The sequence below is a fragment of the Artemia sp. Qi Xiang Cuo genome, chromosome 7 (genome assembly GCF_049724085.1).
Source record: "Artemia sp. Qi Xiang Cuo chromosome 7, ASM4972408v1, whole genome shotgun sequence".
In the NCBI taxonomy this organism is placed as follows: Eukaryota; Metazoa; Arthropoda; class Branchiopoda; order Anostraca; family Artemiidae; genus Artemia; species Artemia sp. Qi Xiang Cuo.
Window position 1 is genome coordinate 27,648,642 of NC_142800.1, and position 20,198 is coordinate 27,668,839.

Genomic DNA, 20,198 nt, shown 5'->3' on the forward strand with positions numbered 1-20,198 from the left:
GTAACAAAAACAAAGAAAAAAAAGAGATTTCGTACTAATCGACCACAGCGAAACGATGCTTCTTCGAATTCATAATAACGTCCATTGGATGATTGGCATCAAGATTTTTATTTTTTTCGGGCTGGATACCAATAGGCTAGTTAGGAGGTTGTCTGACATAGATGTGCAAAGATACGTTTTTACACGCTTCATACACGAAAAGAATCGTTCGTTTAAATGTAGTCCATAAAGAAACAATAAATTTATGGTTGCAGCGGTAGCTGCAACATAGTAAAGAGCGAACAACAGCCCATAGCAACCAAAGTTAATAACCGCGTTTAGAAAAAAGCTCCTTGTTGAAAAAAATTGACATCTGACACTGATCCAGGAATGGCGACAATTGTTTCAGTTCGTCTTAAAAGTAAAAGTTTATTGCGAAAAGAAATTTATATTGATTTCGAAAAAAAGCCTGAAACCCCTCAAAAATTCCGTCAGATCAAAAGGAAAAGTACATAATTTGAATCAGCATGGGCGAAAACCTTACACAGAGAAATTACAGTCCCCCTATTTGAACAACAATGAAAATCACTTTTTTGCATCGGTAGCACTGATCTGTCTCCCGTTTTTTTTTCTTTTTTTTCTAGCAGGGCTAGGGGGTGGCCAGAGCATCATAGAGAGATGTGTAATAGCTCATTCGAAAGGAAATTAAATTTTAAGTGCCCTTTATAAGTGACCAAAAAGATTGGAGGGCAACTAGCCCCCCCCCCGCCCCTCCCTACAGGCCCCCTCCCCCAAAGTCATCGAATCAAAATTTTGAGATAGCCATTTTGTTCATCATACGTAGTTCAAAGGTCCAATATCTATGATTTTAGTGACGATATGACCCTCCATAGTCACTGGGGAAAGGGCTGTACGCTATATTGGTATCTGGTGTATCGATATCACGCTTATCGATATGGGTGTATTGTTATTGGGCGTTTTGGTATCGCCTGTATCTTAGAAAAATTTTCAGTAGCTCATATAAAAGATATTGCTCATATATACGGCATTCCTTCCTATAAATTCCACCATCAGCAAGTTTTAAATGACACTAAAAAACGTTTTAGAGTGACCTTTAATGGCTTATTTGAAATCTATTGCTCATATCTACGTGATTTTCATCAATTCTCCATCCGTAAGTGTGATATAGCACTAAAAACAGGGGCGTAATTTCGTCAAAACCCTGGGAGGGGGCAAAGGTGGACCAAACTTTCCCAGACCAAGTGAAAATGTCAGTGAGAAATAAAAAATAAGCCTTATAGCACCATAAATGCAAAGAATTACTAAAAAAAACCGGCCCGTTTCTCTGAATTATGCAGGCTTAGTTTTGACAAGATTTTTGAAGAAACTAAATTTCAGCTGGGGAGGGGGGGGGGCAAACTGGGGTTCAGAAGAGGGCAAACAAATTACGCCCTGACAAAATACAACACTTTTGGTGTTACTTCTTAAGTAGATAATGCAAATATTGCAAACATATAAATAAAATCTACAAACGAATTCAGTAAAATGATTTTACATCGGTCTTTTGTGTAATTATCTTAAATTTCGGTTACAATGTGCCGTGTTTCGCTCTTTACTCAGTGTTCAGTTGTATCCAATGAAAACAGCATAGGCACAACTTATAATGAGCTGTGTTAGTCCTCGATGCAGCTTGTTTTCTATGTTGTCTCAAACTGTATATTCTTTCATAATATACAAGCGATGATGGCTCAGTCAGTAGAGCCACTTTTTTATAAATAAATGATGCTGGTTTCTAGGAAAGTAAGGTTTTATTACACTCTTTTAGTCTCCTAGTAATATTCAGTTATTATAAGCTTTACTATTCGTTCTTTACTTAAAATAGCTGCGGAAAAAGGAAAACCAAAATATAATAATGAAGTGGTACTTGTTCATTATTCGGTACACCCTCAAAAAAGGAAGTTGAGCTTTTTACTGTGGCTACTGTGGAATGGTCAAGAGTCTCTGATGGTAGAATGGTGAGCATAGATTGTATATTAAAACGCAGTTGTTTTGTAAAAAGTGATACTAGTGTCCCTCCAATTTTTTTGTTCACTTAAAAAGGGCACTCAAACTTTAAATTTTCGTTCGAATGAGCCCTCTCGTGACATTCTAGGACCACTGGGTCGATATGATCACCCCTGGGAAAAAGAAAAAAAAACAAATAAACACGCATTTGTGATCTTTCTTCTTTCTTTCTTTCTTCTTACAAAATACCACATTTTTGCAGATAGGAGCTTGAAACCTCTACAGTAAGGTTCGTTGATACACTGAATCCAATGGTGTGACTATTAAGATTCTATGACTTTTAGGGAGTGTTTTGCCCTTTTTTCGAAAATAAGGCAAATTTTCTAAGGCTCGTAACTTTTGATGGTAAGACTAAACTTGATGAAACTTCTATATGTAAAATCAGCATAAAAATCCGATTCTTTTGGTGCATCTATTGATATCAAGATTCCATTTCTTAGAGTTTCGGTTAGAGCCAAGTCGCCTCGTACTTACAGTTCGTTACCACGAAGTGTTTGAAAAGCTTGGAAGTATAAAACGACATCATCATTGTAATAATTATGGTCCAAAACCCTTAACTTGAGGTTTGCAAGAACCCCTCCCGTATGTTCATCCTCCAAGCCCCCTTAATAAGGTACGCAATTAAGGTACAAAAACCAATATATCAAATCAGATTATTAGAGGCGTAGTTCTGTTAGTACAGCGGTGGACTTCAAATTAAAGTTTTTTGGGTTCGATTCATATTGTTTTTTTTCAATCAAGGTTTTTCCCAATTCTATAAGATCATTCTCAGATAATTTTACTGTTCTTATAAATGTGATGCACTCATTTTTTAAAGCATGTCCCGTAAAGGTATTTTGTCAAGCATTTTGATTCAGAAGGGAATAGAGATCACCTAGTCTATGGTTTGCAACGACATTCTTAGTAGATCACTAGATCCATACCCCAACATATGGCGTAATTTTGTCAAAATCCTGTGTGGGGAGGGGGAACCTGGAGCCACTTTTCCCAAATCAAGTGAAAATGACAGAGAAAACTTAAAAACGGGCCATATAGCAATAAAAAAGGTAAAGATGTACTAAAGAAAGCTAACCTGTTTCAGCGGATACTTGAATTATGCAGGCTTATCTTAGTTTTGACAACATTTTTGGAGAAATTAAATTTCTCCTGGGGGGAATACTGGGGTCTGGGGGGAAAACTGTAGTTTAGAAGAGGCAGTTGCCCAGATTCTGAATCCAAAGAGGAAGAAAAAGAAATGAAAACAGTTCTATAGGAAAATTCAGGTAATTCGTCCCAAAATTTTTGAAATGAAAACAAACTTAGTTTAAACTACCATTTATCGTACCTACACAAGAAATGATCTTTTTTTAAATTTTGATTCATTTGTAAGTAATGAGTGGCTTTTCTATTTAGGGCTGGTCAAATAAGTCCCTAGGCATAAAGTCACATTTCTGCAGAGCTAGCAAAATTTACCACGAGCATGCCGATATGTTAACATGTCCGCTTAGTTAAACTTTTGTTCCAAAGCTACTCACTTGGAGATACTTTCTTAAGTGCTACTAAATCTAATTTTTTAAACAAAGAACTAAAGGTCTATTTATTCTTTAAAAAAAACAAAAAGAAACGATACTATTTTTCACAAAATTCGACTTGATTAGAAACTATAAAAAAAAAAAAAAAAAAAAAAGGTTTTGAACTGAAACTAAGGAGCAACATTAAAACCTAAAACGAACAGAAGTTATTCCGTACAACAGAAAAGATCATGGCAGTGTTGTTTCTAAACAAAATTCTAATCAAAAACGAGCAGAGATTAATTTCAAAAAACAAAGTTTTTCCGAGGGAAGTAAAGAGCGAAGTTGAAACTTAAAACTAACAAAAATACAACTTCACAGCCTATTTAACATATATCAATAAAACTAGTGCAAATATATCCACTGGTGATATTTCCTTATATTTGTGGGATTACAGAAAACTAGCGCTTTACTGAAAACACAAAACAAGATAAGAGTTTTGGTACGGTAAAAACAAACATTTAAGGGCACTTTTAACAATATAAATGTAAAGCATTTTTAGATTGTTATTTTATTTATTTATTTTTTCGTTTAATTTGGCATCACTTCTGCACAATGAGCTCAGTTCAATGATTGACTGCCATTTTCGACCTGAAAAGACATTTCATGATTATTTTGTCGACAAGTTCGAAGTAAAGGAATCTTGTTAGTATTAAGACTATAGATTCGCTTTAAAATTTGTATAATAATTTGAAATTCTCCGTTTTATAGAGAGAAATAACTGGATCTCCAGAGTCCATATTATGGTTGATATCATTTCGAGTAATACTAGGTGAGTCCAAGATGTTATCCGATAAATCAGTCCATTATTTCTATGCTGTTTAATGACTGTTTATTATTTTTGTGCCTAAGTTTTTAAGATAATTTTAATTGCATACTGAAAGTTACTGATATCACAGCTCCTGTAGGACTATGAAAAGCTTTATAGATTATTTTGTTGTTGTGAGGCTACGTATTTACTTTTGACTTGTTTTTCTTGTTTTTTATACTTGGCTTTTGTCTTTTCAGTAAAGTGCTAGTTTTTTGTAATCTTAAAACATAGGGAAATATCACCAATTGATTTATTTGCACTAGTTTTATTGACATGTGTTAGATAGGCTGTGAAGTACTAATTTTTGTTCCTTTTAAGCTTCAACTTCGCTCTTTACTTCCCACGGAAAAACTTAGTTTTTCTTTTACTTAATCGGTACAGAAGGTGCCGTTTTACAGTAGTCAAAACAAGGGTTTATCAATCAGAACATTTGTATTTATTCATCTCTGAACAAGCACCGTCTTCCTCGCTCGTTAACCTTTTGCTAGTTTGTTACTCCACTTAAAAAATGCAATATTTTTTTGCTGGTCTTCCTTTGAATTGATGCAACACCAAGAGGTAGTCTCCATTATTTTAACGTATAAGTATATCGTATAAGCGCTTTTCACACCCTAGCTACTCCTTGCTTTCGTTCTGGCTCAGAAAATCGATGTCCCCGACATTTTTGCGTCTCGTCGATGCAGACTAAAACGAATGTGTAAACGTATTCAAATTTGCAAAGCGCACGAATATCGCTATCAAAGTTTCGAGGTTTCCCTGTTCCAATCGTATTATAAAGACAAAGATATACTGAAGAAACGGATCTGTTTCTGCGGATGCTTGAATAATGTTGGCCTATCTTAGTTTTGATGAGAGTTTCGAAGATGCTAAATTTCAGCGGGGGGAGGGGCAAATATTAAACCAGGGGAGAGGATAAAACTAAGATGTGGAGGGGACAGTTGCCGATACTACCCCATAGAAAATCACACACCTATCATTTAAATGAAAAAATGAGCAAGTAAAATAGCGGTGTTTCACGCCACAATTTTAATGATTCAGCTTGGTCTAATAAATTTTGGTTTGAGTGTCCATGTTTTGTAAATTCAAAATAAATTCCAAGATGTGACAAAGCCGCGAATGACTAACCAAATTGAAAAGTTTGTTTAAAAAAGGAGTTAAAAACATAAAAAAGAATGAGGACGCCAGAAAAATCTTTGGGTTAGGGAAGATCTGTCCATCCCCCCCCCCCTGAATCTACCTCTGCTAATCTATTAACCCTTGGTGAAATTTCATTAAACTGGGGGGGATGTTTACACCGACTGGCTGAAAAATAGGGGGAGGGGGAGGGTGGTGCATCATCCGTCCATGTGTGACGCCCCTGGGTGAATGAAGTTCGTTTAGCACTCTGAGATCACATGTAATAACAGAGTATGCTCAATGGGCAAGTACTATCAATTACTGTGAAGTAATATCAGACCTTTTTATTGTACTCGTTTATTAATTGTATAAGTCAATTCACAGTTGGAAATATACAGATTAAGCCTTACTCTTTGAGATCTTTTCGAAGTTTTTAACGGAAGATCAAATAAAAAAAACAAGTTTTTCAACTGAAAGTAAGGAGCAGCATAAAAACTTAAACGTAAAAAAACATAAAACTTAAAAATGAACAGAAATTATTACGTACATAAGAGGTTGTCGCCTCCTCAATACCTCGCTCTCTACACTAAAGTTTCTTTGTACTTTTAAAAAGGCATATTATTCTAATTAAACGGTCCCTGTGTTTCAGGAGTCGTTCTTAAAGAAATGGGTCAAAAAGTCCAACTTTAGAGTAAAGAGCGAGGTAATGAGAAGAGGGCAACCCCCCTCATATACGTAATAATTTCTGTTAGTTTTCATTTTTGATATTGCTCCTTACTTTCAGTTGAAAAAACTTGTTTTTTCATTAAATTTCTAATCGTTTTAAATATCTTTTTTAGAAATTTGGCTCCCCTTCCATGGAAAATTTCTTCCCTCCACGGAAAATCACCTCCTAGAGAGGTATTCCCACGTAAAATACCCCCCTCGGGCAGGAAAATTCCCTCTAGGCAATTCCATTGTTGTTGAAAATTCACCGAGGAAAATTTTTGGGGAAAAAATTTTTCTTAGCGCATTTTCATTTGAAAAAGACTTTAATTTCAATTTGTTTTTTAAATATTGCAGGAAATCCCCTCCTCCATTGATTTTTTTCCTGGAAGCCCCCCCCCACCCCTTAGTAGAAAGTTGCTCGCGTAGAAAATTCCCTCTGGGGAATTTATCATGAGGAAAACTCCCCAATGGAGAATTTCTCCCGTGGAAAATCCCCCCTTTGCAAAGATACTCTAGGCAATTCCAACCAGGTTAAAATGCCCCCCTCTGGACAATTCTCCTTAACATTTTCACATGTAAAATTGAGTCGGTAAAGAGAAAGTAAGACAAGTAAAAAGAACGTTGTATAGAAATTCTGGCAAATTCCCCCATTGTAAAATTTCCCCTTGAAAGATCACCCCTCAGACCCCCCCCCCCATGGAAAATTATCCCTGTAGAAAATCACCCATTAGAAAATTAACCCCCCCCCCCCCCCCACCCAAGAAGAAAAACAATATACGTATACTGTACGTAGACAATGGGAAAATTTAATAACTTACAGGCGTTTCCCCAGGTCTGTGGGGGGGGGGGCACACTATCTCCAAAGTAATAGTTATTGGACTTTTCAACTATGCTGAACAAAATGACTATGCAAATTTAATATATCAAAATTTTGATCGGACGACTTAGAGGGAAAGGAGGATGGGAGAGAGCTAGTTGCCCTCGAATATTTTTGGTTGATTAAAAAGGGCACTAGAGCTTTTAATTTTCGTTCGAATGAGCCCTTTTTCAATATTTTAGGGCATTTGGTTCAATGCTCTTACCCTGGATAAAATGAAATAAATACGTATCCATGAACTTTCTTCTGGAAAAAAATACAAAATTCCACATTTTTGTATATGGGAGCTTGAAACTTCTACAATACGATTCTCAGATATGCTGAATCTGATGGCTTGATTTCTATTTAGATTCCTTAACTTTTGCAGGGTGTTCCCACCTTTTTCAAAAATCAGGCGAATTTTTTCAAGCTCGTAGGTTTGGATGGGTAAGATGGGTAACTTAAATATTTGAAATCAGCATGAAAATCTTATTCTTTTGATGTATCTACTGGTATCAAAATTCCGCTTTTTAGAGTTGGGTTACTCTTGAGCCGGGTCGCTCCTAACTTACAGTTCGTTACCAAGAACTGTTTGATAAGGTGAAAGAAACTAACGAAAAAAATAACCGGTTGAAAAAATTCTAGTGAATCTAGTGAATCTAAACCTAGTGAATCTTATATATTTGGAATGAGCATAATAAGCCAGTTATTTTGGTAAATCTATTGATATAATGTTCCGTTTTTATTGAGCCGAGTCGCTCCTTACAGTACAAAATATTGATTTTTGTAGTATCTTACGGAAATGATGTCATGGCGAAAGCTTTTCATAGCATCATACGAAGGTAAAACAGCTTAAGGGGATTCGGTACCATAAAGCACTAACCTATCTCGTCCATTATAAGCTTTTTTAGTTTGTGTGGCCAAACTTTATACAGTTGATTGGGCAATCTTGCCATAATTTTGTAGAACTAAGATAAGCGATCCGAAAGAAAAGGCAGAAAACTAAAAGCCGACATCTACTTTCCCTGAAATCTTAGAAAAACCTTGAAACTTCTCTTGTTTTGTGTCAGAGATAGATATATTTAGTTTTAGAGAAACCTATATTATTAGGAAGGGTAAGTTTTGTTTTTCAATCAAACACAGCAGAATTTTCTTTTTTAGATTCAGGTAATGGTTGTCCCTAAAACGGTTCTAGTATACCTGCTAGGAAAATGCCAAAAATCACCTCAAAAGAAATGTCATTTGATCAATTTGACAGCTCTTCGAATTTTCTGTGGTACAACCCGCTTTGATTGAAAACTTTGCCGACAGAATTCAATTGTCTTTTCAATCAAATTTGATAATCAAATCACAAATTTTCAATAGGATTCAATGATAAGTAGACCCCTGGGAGGATTCACTTTTGGACCCTTTGCCTTTGAGACAGTCAGCCGATGGTGAGGTTCCAAAACGGATGTTTAAGGTATCAAATTCTCTTAATCTTTAGTTGCATCATTTTTAACAAATCATGCTATATTTTGAAACACGGCAGTTGTGTAAAGCATTTCATGTATTTTGATGAGGGAATGCAATAGTGACATTTTGTTGAAAATAAAAAATTATTAGAGTTTAATAAAGTCGAGAGATACCTACATGTGTTCTTTATATTTAATGATTGTTTAATTTAAATAAAAGTTGGTGAATCAAATTGCTGTTATGTTTTTACTCTAAGCTTAACTGTGGTACGAATAACAAATCCAGCATGAATCCTACAGCCAGACATGTTTGAAAAGGGAGGGGACATTTGGGCCCGTCTTTAAAAAAAACCAATTATTACAATGTTCATAATATTTTCTTACTGTTTTTGCATAACCCACCAGTTATTAGGAGGTTTTGACAAGCTTACTCTCCCAATCCTTCCCTGGGTTAAATTTCTGTGTAGGATTTACCTTCATCTCGGTTCCATTGCAACTAGACCCTCGTACATCTAACCCTTGTCCAACTGAACCCCCGTTTAACTGAACCTACACGGACCTCAACCCACGTGCGACTCATCCCCATTTGACTGAACCCTCGCGCAACTGATACCCCGTGTAAATGGGTACCCATGCAACTTGGGCCATGTGCAACTAAACTCTATTTAACTGAACCTTCGTTCAACAAATAAATCTGGCTTTAATGGTTTGTGAGGTCCGATTTTCTTTTTTTGTGAGAACGAAACAGAGCTTCGACTTTAACAAACCAACAATCACAATAAGATAGAACATATAAAAGAAGATCGTATAATAGAAGATTGTAGCTTGTGTTTTAACCCATGATGTTCCCTCATATTTGTAGAATACTGAAAAACTAGCGCTTTATTGAAAAAACAAAGCGTAACTAAAGAAACAGGATGTTGCTCTCGGAAGCAAGAAAGTCTTTAACTAGCCTCCACAAAATAAAACATTAATTTACAAGTTGATTTATAGTCTTTCCCCAGCTATAAGGCTTTTAACTTTTACCATACAATTTACATTCTCTAAAAAAAACTCAAGCTAGGCCATTCTTCATATAAAGAGCTATTTTTTCAGAATTCACAAATGATAAATAAAATTTCTAATAGGGATAAATCCTTTTATTAGACAGTGATAATAACGTTCACAAATTATACAGGATCACATATCAATCATACGTACAGTGACCGCCATCAGCAGTGACCATCGTCAGTATTTTAAACTTAATTAAAAGACTTATCCAAAATATACTGGATATATCAATCGCATGTACAGTGACCGTTAACAGCAGTGACCATCATCAGTGTAGGCCTACATATGATCGAAATATCCAGGATATTTTGGGAATGTTATTATCACTGTCTAATAAAAGGATTTATATATATTCGAATTTTTGTTTATCGTCATGGAAAGGCTGTGTGGTCTTTGAAATTACCTAGAATTCACCAATATAGGGAAATGTCATGAATGAGCTTATTTTAGCTGGTTTTGTGAAACTAGTTGCAACATTGCGAAGCAATGATTTTTGTAGTGTCAAAGTTGAAATAAAAAGCCTCTATCATTGACGAATTAGCCTTGCATTTAAATTATCTTTTTTTACTCGGTAGTTTTCTCAAAACTTTTTTTTTCGCTTGTTCAGGTGTCTAGGAAAAGGAGTATTCAAGAGAGAGATTTTAAACACGAGCTTAAGAGATTTTGATAATCGAGATTTCAGTGGTGGACCTTTTATGATTTCAAGCCTTTACACTCCAGTAATGACACTAAGATTGGATTTTGGTGCCATAAGGCATTTTATGATAGTGTTGTCATGATAAAATTATGAAAAAACGCGTAAATATGAATGTTAGCTTTCAACTGACCTTAAACAAACTAGCTACTAATACTATATTAGCTGGATATTCAAGTGCCCTATTAGTACCGGATAAATGAAACAGAAAAAGGGAGACTCCAGATCCTTTTTAAAATTCCCAGAAATATGTTTCCACAAAAAAAGTTCGTGGTAACGAACTGTAAGTAAAGAGCGATGCGGTTCAGTAGTAACTGAAACTATAAGAAACGGAGTCTTGATAACAATAGATGCATCAAAAGAACCGAATTTTGATACTTATTCAAAATGTATAAAATTCATAAAGTTTAATGTTACCCATCAGAAGTTACAAGCCTAAAAGGGAGGAAACACAGCAAAACACCAAGTGATCCTAATAAAAAAAAACACCATCAGATTCAGCATATCAGAGAACCCTAATGTAGAGGTTGCAAGCTTCTACAAACAAAAGCTATACCCCGCTTCCTAGAGCTATAATGAGAGAAAGATTGCCAAAGATCGTCCTTTTAAGCCAACCATCAATGGCCATCGAAAGCAGGTCGTCTCCGAATGTAATTGGAGAAGGTCACAAGGAAGGATTGAATGATAATTGGAACTTTCGGGAAGGCAATAAGACTTAGCCTTTGAGTAGATTGGAATAAAGGAGAAGCGTGCGTGCCTGTGTTTGCCTTGACACATGTGCTTAGCTAGATATGATTTTCCAGCAAGTTTGGATTCAGACCAGTTTAGGCTGCTTGTAAAAGAGAAAGAAAATTACGATTGGTAGATAATCATGACACCTAGACATTGACCTCTACGCGCATTGGACTTTAAGGAAATACCTGAAGAGCCAAGGCGCGGTCTTTGGAGTGAAAGTACTAGCCTTTTCTGGAAAATTTTCTTTTCTAAGGCTCTCCCAGCATATCTTCAAATACGGGAGATCTTGATGACCGCACCTTTAATTGTATTTCTAGGAATATAGTCCCTTGAAAATATAGAGGATGGCTTAGCGTATGCTATGGTATGACTTTTTTCAATTTTAATTTTGAAACAAACGATTAAAGCGGACTTGTGCTGTTTTCCACTTTTTTTACGTCATTTACACTTGTCAATTATACATATATTGTCATTATACGTATATATTGACATATTTTACACTTGTCAGATATACTGATATTGTTAGGCAACCAATCTGAAATTATTGGACAAACAATGAAAACAAAATTATCTTAGAAGATAATTCCCTTACGGAGGAGGATTTGCTAGATGTTTTCCAAAGAAACTGCCTATGGATTGTTTTGGGTATCCGACTGACTGACCGTATCTCAAATAGTAAGCTGTAAAAAAAAGTGTGGCTCAATCCCACTTTCTAGGCCTATAATGAGAGAAGGATTGAAATGGCTAGGACACGCTCTGCGGATGAAGGATGACAGGTTGTCAAAGATTGTCCTTGTCGGCCAACCGTCTAGGTCAAATGAAACATAGGTCGTCCCTGAATGGGGATATTGTAAGGAAATGTTTAAGGGAAATGGGTACTTCCTCGGAGGGTGTAAAAAGGGAGGCTTTGAAATTATTGGGAGGGAGGAGAAGCATGCGTAGCTGTGTTGGCCTCAGGTGGCTTGGTGTTGCAGTAAGTTGTTAGTAATAGTGTTTAGAAAGCAATACTGTATCCGTCATCAAACATAAATTTAGACATGAAACGAAAACCCTTGGTTGTCTCCGCTTGCTAGTCAATCTGGGATTTGTATATTGGTCAATTTCGTCACAAACAATTTTTGGTTAACTTGAATATTTATGTCTTAGCACGCACTCATTATACGAAATCGGTAAAAGGAGCAAAATTCTTGAGATCTTGGACACTTCTTAGAAATTTTTATTTTATTTTTTCCCTTCTTTTTTGTGTGACCTAAATTCTAGCACACATTCTAGGGACCATAGTTAACATTCTTGGAAAAATGATGCAAAGACTCTCCCATTAAAACTTTTATCTTATATAAACATTATTTGTACTTTTCTTCGTCTGAAGTGTTAGGATAATTCGTCACACCAAACGCCTTGCAAAAGCAATTTGATCCTTCTCAAACTTCGGACAGAATGATTATTTGCATTTCAAGAAACAACATTAGACGATGTTAGAATATTCTTAATTAAATAGTATTTTTAAACTCAATAAAACTTTTAATAAACTTAGTTCAAAAACTAAAAAAACAAATGACGTTAGTAAAAATATTGGATATATATACGATCTGTGCATTAAACATTCACACGTGTTGCATCACACTTGAACGATTTGTCGGTAGATACGATTCTTCCTCGCAATGCTTTGATTCGGAATGCTTTGAGACTCGATGGTATTCAGCAAATTCACCCTGAAAGAAGGAAACTGGTTAATATATTATACTTTATATAGCTGGCAACACCCAACCGACCCCTAATCTTATAACAATCACATGACACACTATATAACGGATATCGGTTTCTCTAGGGACTTTTCGAACAGTCAGCTTGTTGAGTCAACTCGAGAAAATTTAGAATTTCGGAGCCCAACCCCTCCTAGTATATATGGCCCGTGCAAGCGAATATACATCATTATAGAGAACAGTCAAAAATCAATTTCCATCAAGCACCATTTACCCCCAGGTTTCAGGCTATTTATCGAAATTCCCATAATTTATTTAGTAATGAACTTTTACCATTAAGATTAATTGAAATAGTAGTTACCATTCTTGAATCAACTAAAAATTACGGTTCTTTTCTTCACTTGAATGTTTTTTTTTTCAAGATGGGTTTTTACATATTCGGTTATTGCAAACTAGAATTCGTTCTTTACTAGATTGCATCTGAGTGGCAACCATGGTTCGATTATGATTGACTGTGATTTTCACAAGTAGACTATTTTGGAATTCATACAAGATTCAATTTAAAAAGATGGAAAGTTTTACTAAGGAAAAAATTTATGTTTTACAAAATTACAACAACGAGAATTATCAATGGAGAAAGGGTCCCACCTGGTGTTGCTAAGTTTCCACTGGCATGCTTAATTTTCCGTTCTATCTTCACCTTCTTTGCAAAAAAGAGCGACGGCTGAAATAAATATTTGTGGAATAAAATTGAATTTTGGCTACTATTTTTCTCCAAGCACAATAAATTGTAACAGCAGCATAATTAATAGAAAATTGTAATTGTAATATTTGCAGAATTTGAAACGAAAAGGATCGATATATTGGAAGCACAATGAAAGAACTTCATGAAAGTGCACAATGAATGAGCATAATGCAAGGAAATAAAAAAGAAAGTGTTTATTAATTGAAATAATTAATTTTTTTTTTCAAACAAATTCCAAAAAATATACACAAAGAAAGGATTATAAAAAAGAGAAAACTCAATAAATAATTTTGTTATCGACTTTGCTTCCTTTACTGAATATTTTGGAGAGTAAGTCGTTATTGAAGAAAAACCAAATTACTAGATTGTCAAAACGATCTTACCTACATAGTGAATAGTTAGCGTTGAAAATGTTTCAATTATATAAATTAGAAAAATGTTATATTCTGAAGCCCACAACAGAGCAAATAAAAACAAATAAGGTTTTATTTTGATGGTGACATCACAAAAGTTATAATTTTTTTCAAATTTCCATGTGTAGCCGCCTACTTAGGAATTGAGAATCATTCAGTCAGCAAAAGCAAATCCTTATTTTTAAATTGGGAACCAAGCCAAGATGGACGGTCCAGATTAATAGAAATCCAGCTGCAACGCAATAAAATTCTTTACTACTGTACATAGTATGATAATAGCTAGGTCTATTATAAATTATACATTTTTTTTTAATCTGGGGGATCCAAGGACAGGGGCAAATTTGTCGTTTTTTTCTATTTATTAAATAAAGATACCAAAAAAGGCATTTTTCAATGAAAATACTCGATAAACAATATTTTGATATGCCTCTTCTACTGACGAAACAGCTCATTATTAACCAAAAACCAAGCCAAAAGCGAAGCGTCACGTACAATAAATATTACCAATATGCAAGTCGGACTTGGCTCAGAAACATCCAACGCAGCCCTAACACTTCTATTTTCTTTGTCCAAAAGGATAATATACTGCAACATAATAATCCCCATAATGATTATGTGGGTTAACAATTATGGGCAAGATTCAAAAGGCCCTTTATCCCTATGTGAGTATCAAATTGTAAATGCATATTTTTTTTTTATTGCATTGTAAAATTGAACAGATTAAGACGATCCGCAATTGTAATTGACAACTTTTGGTCCTTTATCTATTGGTCTTCCGGTAATATTTGTTATTTTTTACTTTTTAAAACTGATAATCCCTTCCATGAGTTCAAATTTGCTATTATTTCTGAAAAGTCATCAACTTTTTTCACAAGATAACCAACATTGTTATACATGACAAGTACGCAAAATCTTCTTAGTCAATTGGGCGTTTAACCATGACCAAATCGACCTGAACTTAATAAGAATATTAAGAATTGAACATTCTCACTTCAGTGGCGGATCAAGGGGAGCGAGGGGGGCTCGCACACACCCTAACGTAGTCTAAGGAAGTGTAATTTACTTAATGAACGCAAGTTTGTGGTAATTAAACTTGCTTCTAACGCAAGTTTATCGGATCAACCTCTTTTGCGCCCCCCTTCCCCTAAAAAAGGTCCTGAATCCGCCCCTGTCTCACTTATTAATGATCAGGTAGTCTTTGATTGCAAAGATCGTGCTTTCTGGCCATCCATCTAGTACCAGACGAAAAACAGGCCGCTCCCAAGAGGGTATAGAGAGTGAAGCTTTGAATTAACTGGAATGGAGGTGAAGCGTACCCAGGTTGGTGCTGCAGGGAGTTGTTTGTAACAGTAGTAGATGCTATTATTATTCACAAACAGGCTACTCAACTGGTCTATAACATACATATAGTTGTAGCATTATTCAAACACTTTGAATACATCCCAAAAATTCACTGCAAAAACAGAAAAAAACATAATTTTTAGGCTGCTGGTTCGTTTCAAATTATGCTTGAGATACAAAATAAAAACATTCCTCTAAAATCAAAAATTCGTTCAAATTCACCACATTACCAACACCAAGCTGTCATTTTCAGATGTGGACACCAGCTTGCAAGAAACTCTGGCAATAGTCAGAAACACTGCGATACGTCCGCCCCCCCCCCCCCAGTATTTATTACGGGATGGCATGAAACGATCATACATCTATTTACTTCTTTTGTCTCTTTAAGGGGATTTGATACCTTAAAGGATCGTCCCATATCGTTCATTATCATCTTTTTTAGTTTGTGAGGCCAAATTATTTAGAATTTACTGGTCGATCTTGCCATAACTTCTAGAGCTTAGATAAGAGATCCAGAGCAGAAAGCTAAAATCCAACAGGAACTTTTCCAGAAATCTTGGGAAAACCAACTAATTTATCCTGCTTTGTGCGGGAGATAGAGATATTGAATTTTAATGACAGTTACATCATTAGAAAATATTAATTGTCTTTTTCGGTTGAACGTAGCGAAATTTTCCTTTTGAAAGTTCAGGAAAGGACAGTCCCTAAAAATATTCTTAAATATCTGCTTGGAAACCATTAAAAATAAGCTCAAATAAGCTCAGCTTTAAGGGTTCTTTGTTGTGCTATCCGCCTTGATTGAAAACCTCGCCGACCCAGGATACATATTATTTATTATGTATGTACATTGAATAGACTGCACTTTGCTCAACAATTTGTAAGATGTTACATATCTGTTTTTCCCAAAGTTACCTTGGGAGTTACCCATAGTGCTGGGAAATACGTTAATGGGCCCTTTGTCTTTGAGACGGTCAATTGATGCTGAAAATTACACAATTATTTTAAGTTATCAAATCGCCTTAACATTCCTGAAAACTTATAAAACACCTATGGAAACACGAAAGATGTCAAGTGACATTTTGTAAAATGTTCAGGAGAAGTAATAATAACTGTTTTGGAAAATATGCCTCCATATCTCTCTATAGAGGCCCATATATCTCTAATTGTTCCTTTCAAGCCATCTCATGGCGGACATTATGTGACAATCTCCGTGGCTGTGGAAGAGTCGCGCATTTAACACTTCTCGTTCTCCAAAACTGGTCGAAATTTGGTTATAACGTGTTTTGTGTGGATCATAAAATTGAGAATGTTTCAAGAAGGAAAGGGCATAAGTGTCTTCTAATTAAACCAATCGATCGACCGTGCCTGATTTTAGTAGAATATAACCTATAACCTATATTTGACTGATATGTCACATGACGGCTTTCGTATTTCAATAGCCGAAAATTAACCTTATTGGGAGTCAAAATAACCAGCCTATTTTTCCCCATTTTTCTTATCATTTTGAGCAATCATATAAGTTTGACAAAAGATTGTATGTTTTAGTATTGGAACAAGGGGGAAAAAACACTCTAAAAATTATAATTATTTCTATAATTGTCATGATATAACTTTAATTTAAGACTCAGTATTCGACCAAAACAGATCTTAGCAAAAAAGAAAGCTTTAACCATGAAGATTTATTCCCTTGCAAGTGCGATTTAAGGAAAAAAAAAACAAATAGGATATAACCCAAAAGTGTATTTGAGCATATCAAGGTTACTTATCCGACTTATCCGGAAAATGCAGGAAAAACGAGGGTAAGTGACTTCATTTTGGAGAACATGAAACCATTTGCAGAGAACAAAAGAGAAAATAATTGTGAGATGTGGCACACATCCTGGATTTTAAACAAACTATGTGTACAGTCGAGCACACGTGATTAATTTTGCTATTCACTTAGCTGTCCATTCCATAGCCTTTCAGTTAATAAGCTGCCGGACAAGTATATGTTCTTATTTTTTGCCAGTTGTGCCAATTAAGGGAAGGAGCAGGAGAGGCATTACCCCCCCCCCCAATTTTTCATAAAACATCTTTTTTGGTATTCTCAGTGAAAAATGTCCTTATATTGTATTTTCATTGAACAAACCGAAAAAAAAAATTACTACCACCCTCCCTAGATTTTGATAAATATATTTTGACCATCCCCCCCCCCCTCCCCAGAATTTCCCGGAATTGGTGGCAGTGGCTTTTATAGGTTACATGCGGGGAATTTAGAGCATAGCGGATAAGGGATTTTCGATCGCACAAGTGTTAGTGAATATTTGCAGAGGGAATAATTGCCATCTGAATAATTAAATAATAGATGGCGCTAAACTAGATACACTTCAAATGCTCTTTGTCTAGACTTTTAGCCAATACTTTTTTGGCACCCCCTACTTTCTATTTTTCCCCCTTAATGTTGATGAATAATTTAAACCATAGTTGACATCAAACTGATTCAAAAAATGTATCTGATACTCAAATTTTTATGCATATACTTGTCAAAATTTTCGCTTAAAGGAAGTTTTTAAATGAGTTTGAAGTGCAGTTTGGTAAATTTATTTCGAGCTGTCCTTAAAAAAGTGTTATTCATTGCATTGATAGAGTATCAAATACCAAAGAAATCTAGGCTTTCAAACAGGCCAAAAAATATTTTAGTTAGTTTAATGCAGACTTACAGTAGATTGGATTTACAAATATAATTTTCCCCTCTGATTTCGTTCGCATTAAACTTTTGGAGAGAAAAGAAACTAGTAATGTTATAAGAAGAAGCAGATGTGGAAAGCATTAAAATATCGGAAAGAAAAAAAAAACTAGTAATATTATTAAAAGAATCAGATAAGTGAATTTAGTGGAAAGCACGAACTCTGTTAAAATTAGTGAAAGTTGTTTGTTTGAATAGAAATTATGACTACAATATTATAAAAACTAATTAGTTCTCAACTCATTTTTAATAATAATCCGGGATATCTAAACGTTTTCGGCGCTCGTTTATCCAACTGCTGGGCGTTTTTTACAGGGACAAGTAGCAAGTCTGTCACCCAACCTTGCGCCTACTGAATTCAAATCCCGGGTCCCGTATTGTCAAGCAGAGCATCAATCCACTATTATTATAAAAATTTTATTAAAATTTGGTCTGGAAATTTTGAGGAAGAAAGGGGCTGAAGGCGCTAATCAAGATTTTGCCAATAGGGCGCAAGACAGGCCAGAACCGCAACTGCTCTGTAGGGAGTTCAATCTATGCTAGAATTCTACCTGCTTGCTGGGCACATTCAGAGTTGGGGGGAGGATGGAAATCCTATTACCAGGAGCTCCATTATTTTAACTATTTAATAATTTCTTTGGGCAATAATTAAATATCTAAAGCTTAGTCGAAATATCCCAATGTTTGAAAAGTCGATTGATTGCTTTTGTGTTAATTACCACAAGGTAATTAACATTGCAGATCCACGTAAATTTTAAATTATCGTTATTGCCATTCTTAATGCTGGGGTGTCAGTAATCTTATTACATTTGAAAATATTTCGAAGCGATTCAGAAAAAATTTCCTCGCGTTAATCAACCTAACATGGCATTAAATATGCTTGAATAGACGCAAAAAAAAAAAAAAAAAAACTTCAAACCTGGAAAGTGCATATCATTCTGAATTGTAATTATGAACGGTTACTAAAAAAGCAAATACCGAAACAAATCGTTCATATAGTGCCCTAAATTTTGGCATCCTGACATAATGGCATCGTCGTAAATATAGCACTGCCTCTGTCACAATACTAAATGAAAATAGGTACCTAAGCGTTTCTTGGCACTAGTGAGGTTAGTATAAATGTATACAAAAAAAAGCCATCAGCTATATTCTGAATATTATAAGTGCTAAGAACAGCTGTTACACTGTACCAACGTAACATTATAATCTCATATTATAATCTCTCTCTGTACCAGCTTTTGCTCTGGCTATACTTAAGTCACAATTTCTGAAAAACAAAAGACAAGATTTATAACGAAATTTATTTTTCCTTGATTTCAACACCCCTTGTACTGCAGAGGAGGTCAACGAAAATGGCAAGTAATTTTTTCCCAAGTATTGTGTATTGACACTATTTTTTTGTGCGTTTTCGAGATTCATCTTAAGGATAGATTTACAAATTAGATATCAAACTTTTCCAAATTAAAATTATGATTTAAATCTCGACTTCCATTTGTCAATCATGAAAGTTACGCTTGAAAGTTGAACATAGCTCAATTCTCCAAGTTACACCCATAATACATTGCTGGAACTGTGATCGTACACGATTTTTTATCCGAAAGTGTGGCTGTAGTTTCGCTTGGGCGTCAGGCTACAGACTAGCATTACCACTTTGATTATTTTACGATTAATTTAAAAAACGTTTTCCACAAAATAATTTTTTCAAAGAAAAGTAAAGAACTCCATTAAACAACAAATTAGCAAAAATAAAATGAAATAATCTACCAAACGTGAAACTACCACAAATCAGCATCGATAAATAAATGAAACCCAAAACGAACAGAAATTACAATAATCAACCGAGTCAAACTCAAAACGAGCAGAAATTAACATAAGTAGGGCGCAAAACCTCTATGCCTTCCCAAGGCCAGAACAAAATTTGCAATTTACTGAAAAAATATAAATGTTTTTACTTTTATAACTTTAATAAATCTAATAATATAAACATTTTGATTACTAAATATCAGTAGGCTATATGTATATTAAACTGACAATGCACATTCGTTTGTATTTTTTCAGTAGAGTGCAAATTTTGTTCATAGAACAAAATGGCTATCTCAAAATTTTGATTGGATATGTTTGGGGGAATGATGGGGGTTTGGGGGGGGGGCTAGTTGCCCTCCAATTACTTTCAACTATTAAAAAGGGCACTAGCCACTCCAATTTCTAATCGAATGAGCCCTTTTTGAAGTTTATAAGACTCCTTCGATACGAA

At 35.0% G+C, this 20,198-nt stretch overlaps 1 protein-coding gene across 7 annotated transcripts in view; it reads right to left on the reverse strand.

The window, feature by feature from the left end:
• Window positions 1-12,503: 12,503 nt before the first annotated feature.
• The window catches only part of LOC148950123 (cytochrome c oxidase assembly factor 6 homolog), a 123,484-nt gene continuing 115,789 nt past the window's right edge, over window positions 12,504-20,198 (reverse strand). For 3 of the 7 annotated variants that reach the window (XM_089091455.1, XM_089091456.1, XM_089091457.1), the window contains one exon: window positions 12,505-12,729. In XM_089091455.1, coding sequence (XP_088947581.1) covers window positions 12,636-12,729 — 94 coding nt within the window. In that variant the 3' untranslated portion in view covers window positions 12,505-12,635. Of the gene's footprint in view, window positions 12,730-20,198 lie in introns of all 7 variants that reach the window. The other 4 variants (XM_089091458.1, XM_089091459.1, XM_089091453.1 and 1 more) reach the window with 3 other exon arrangements.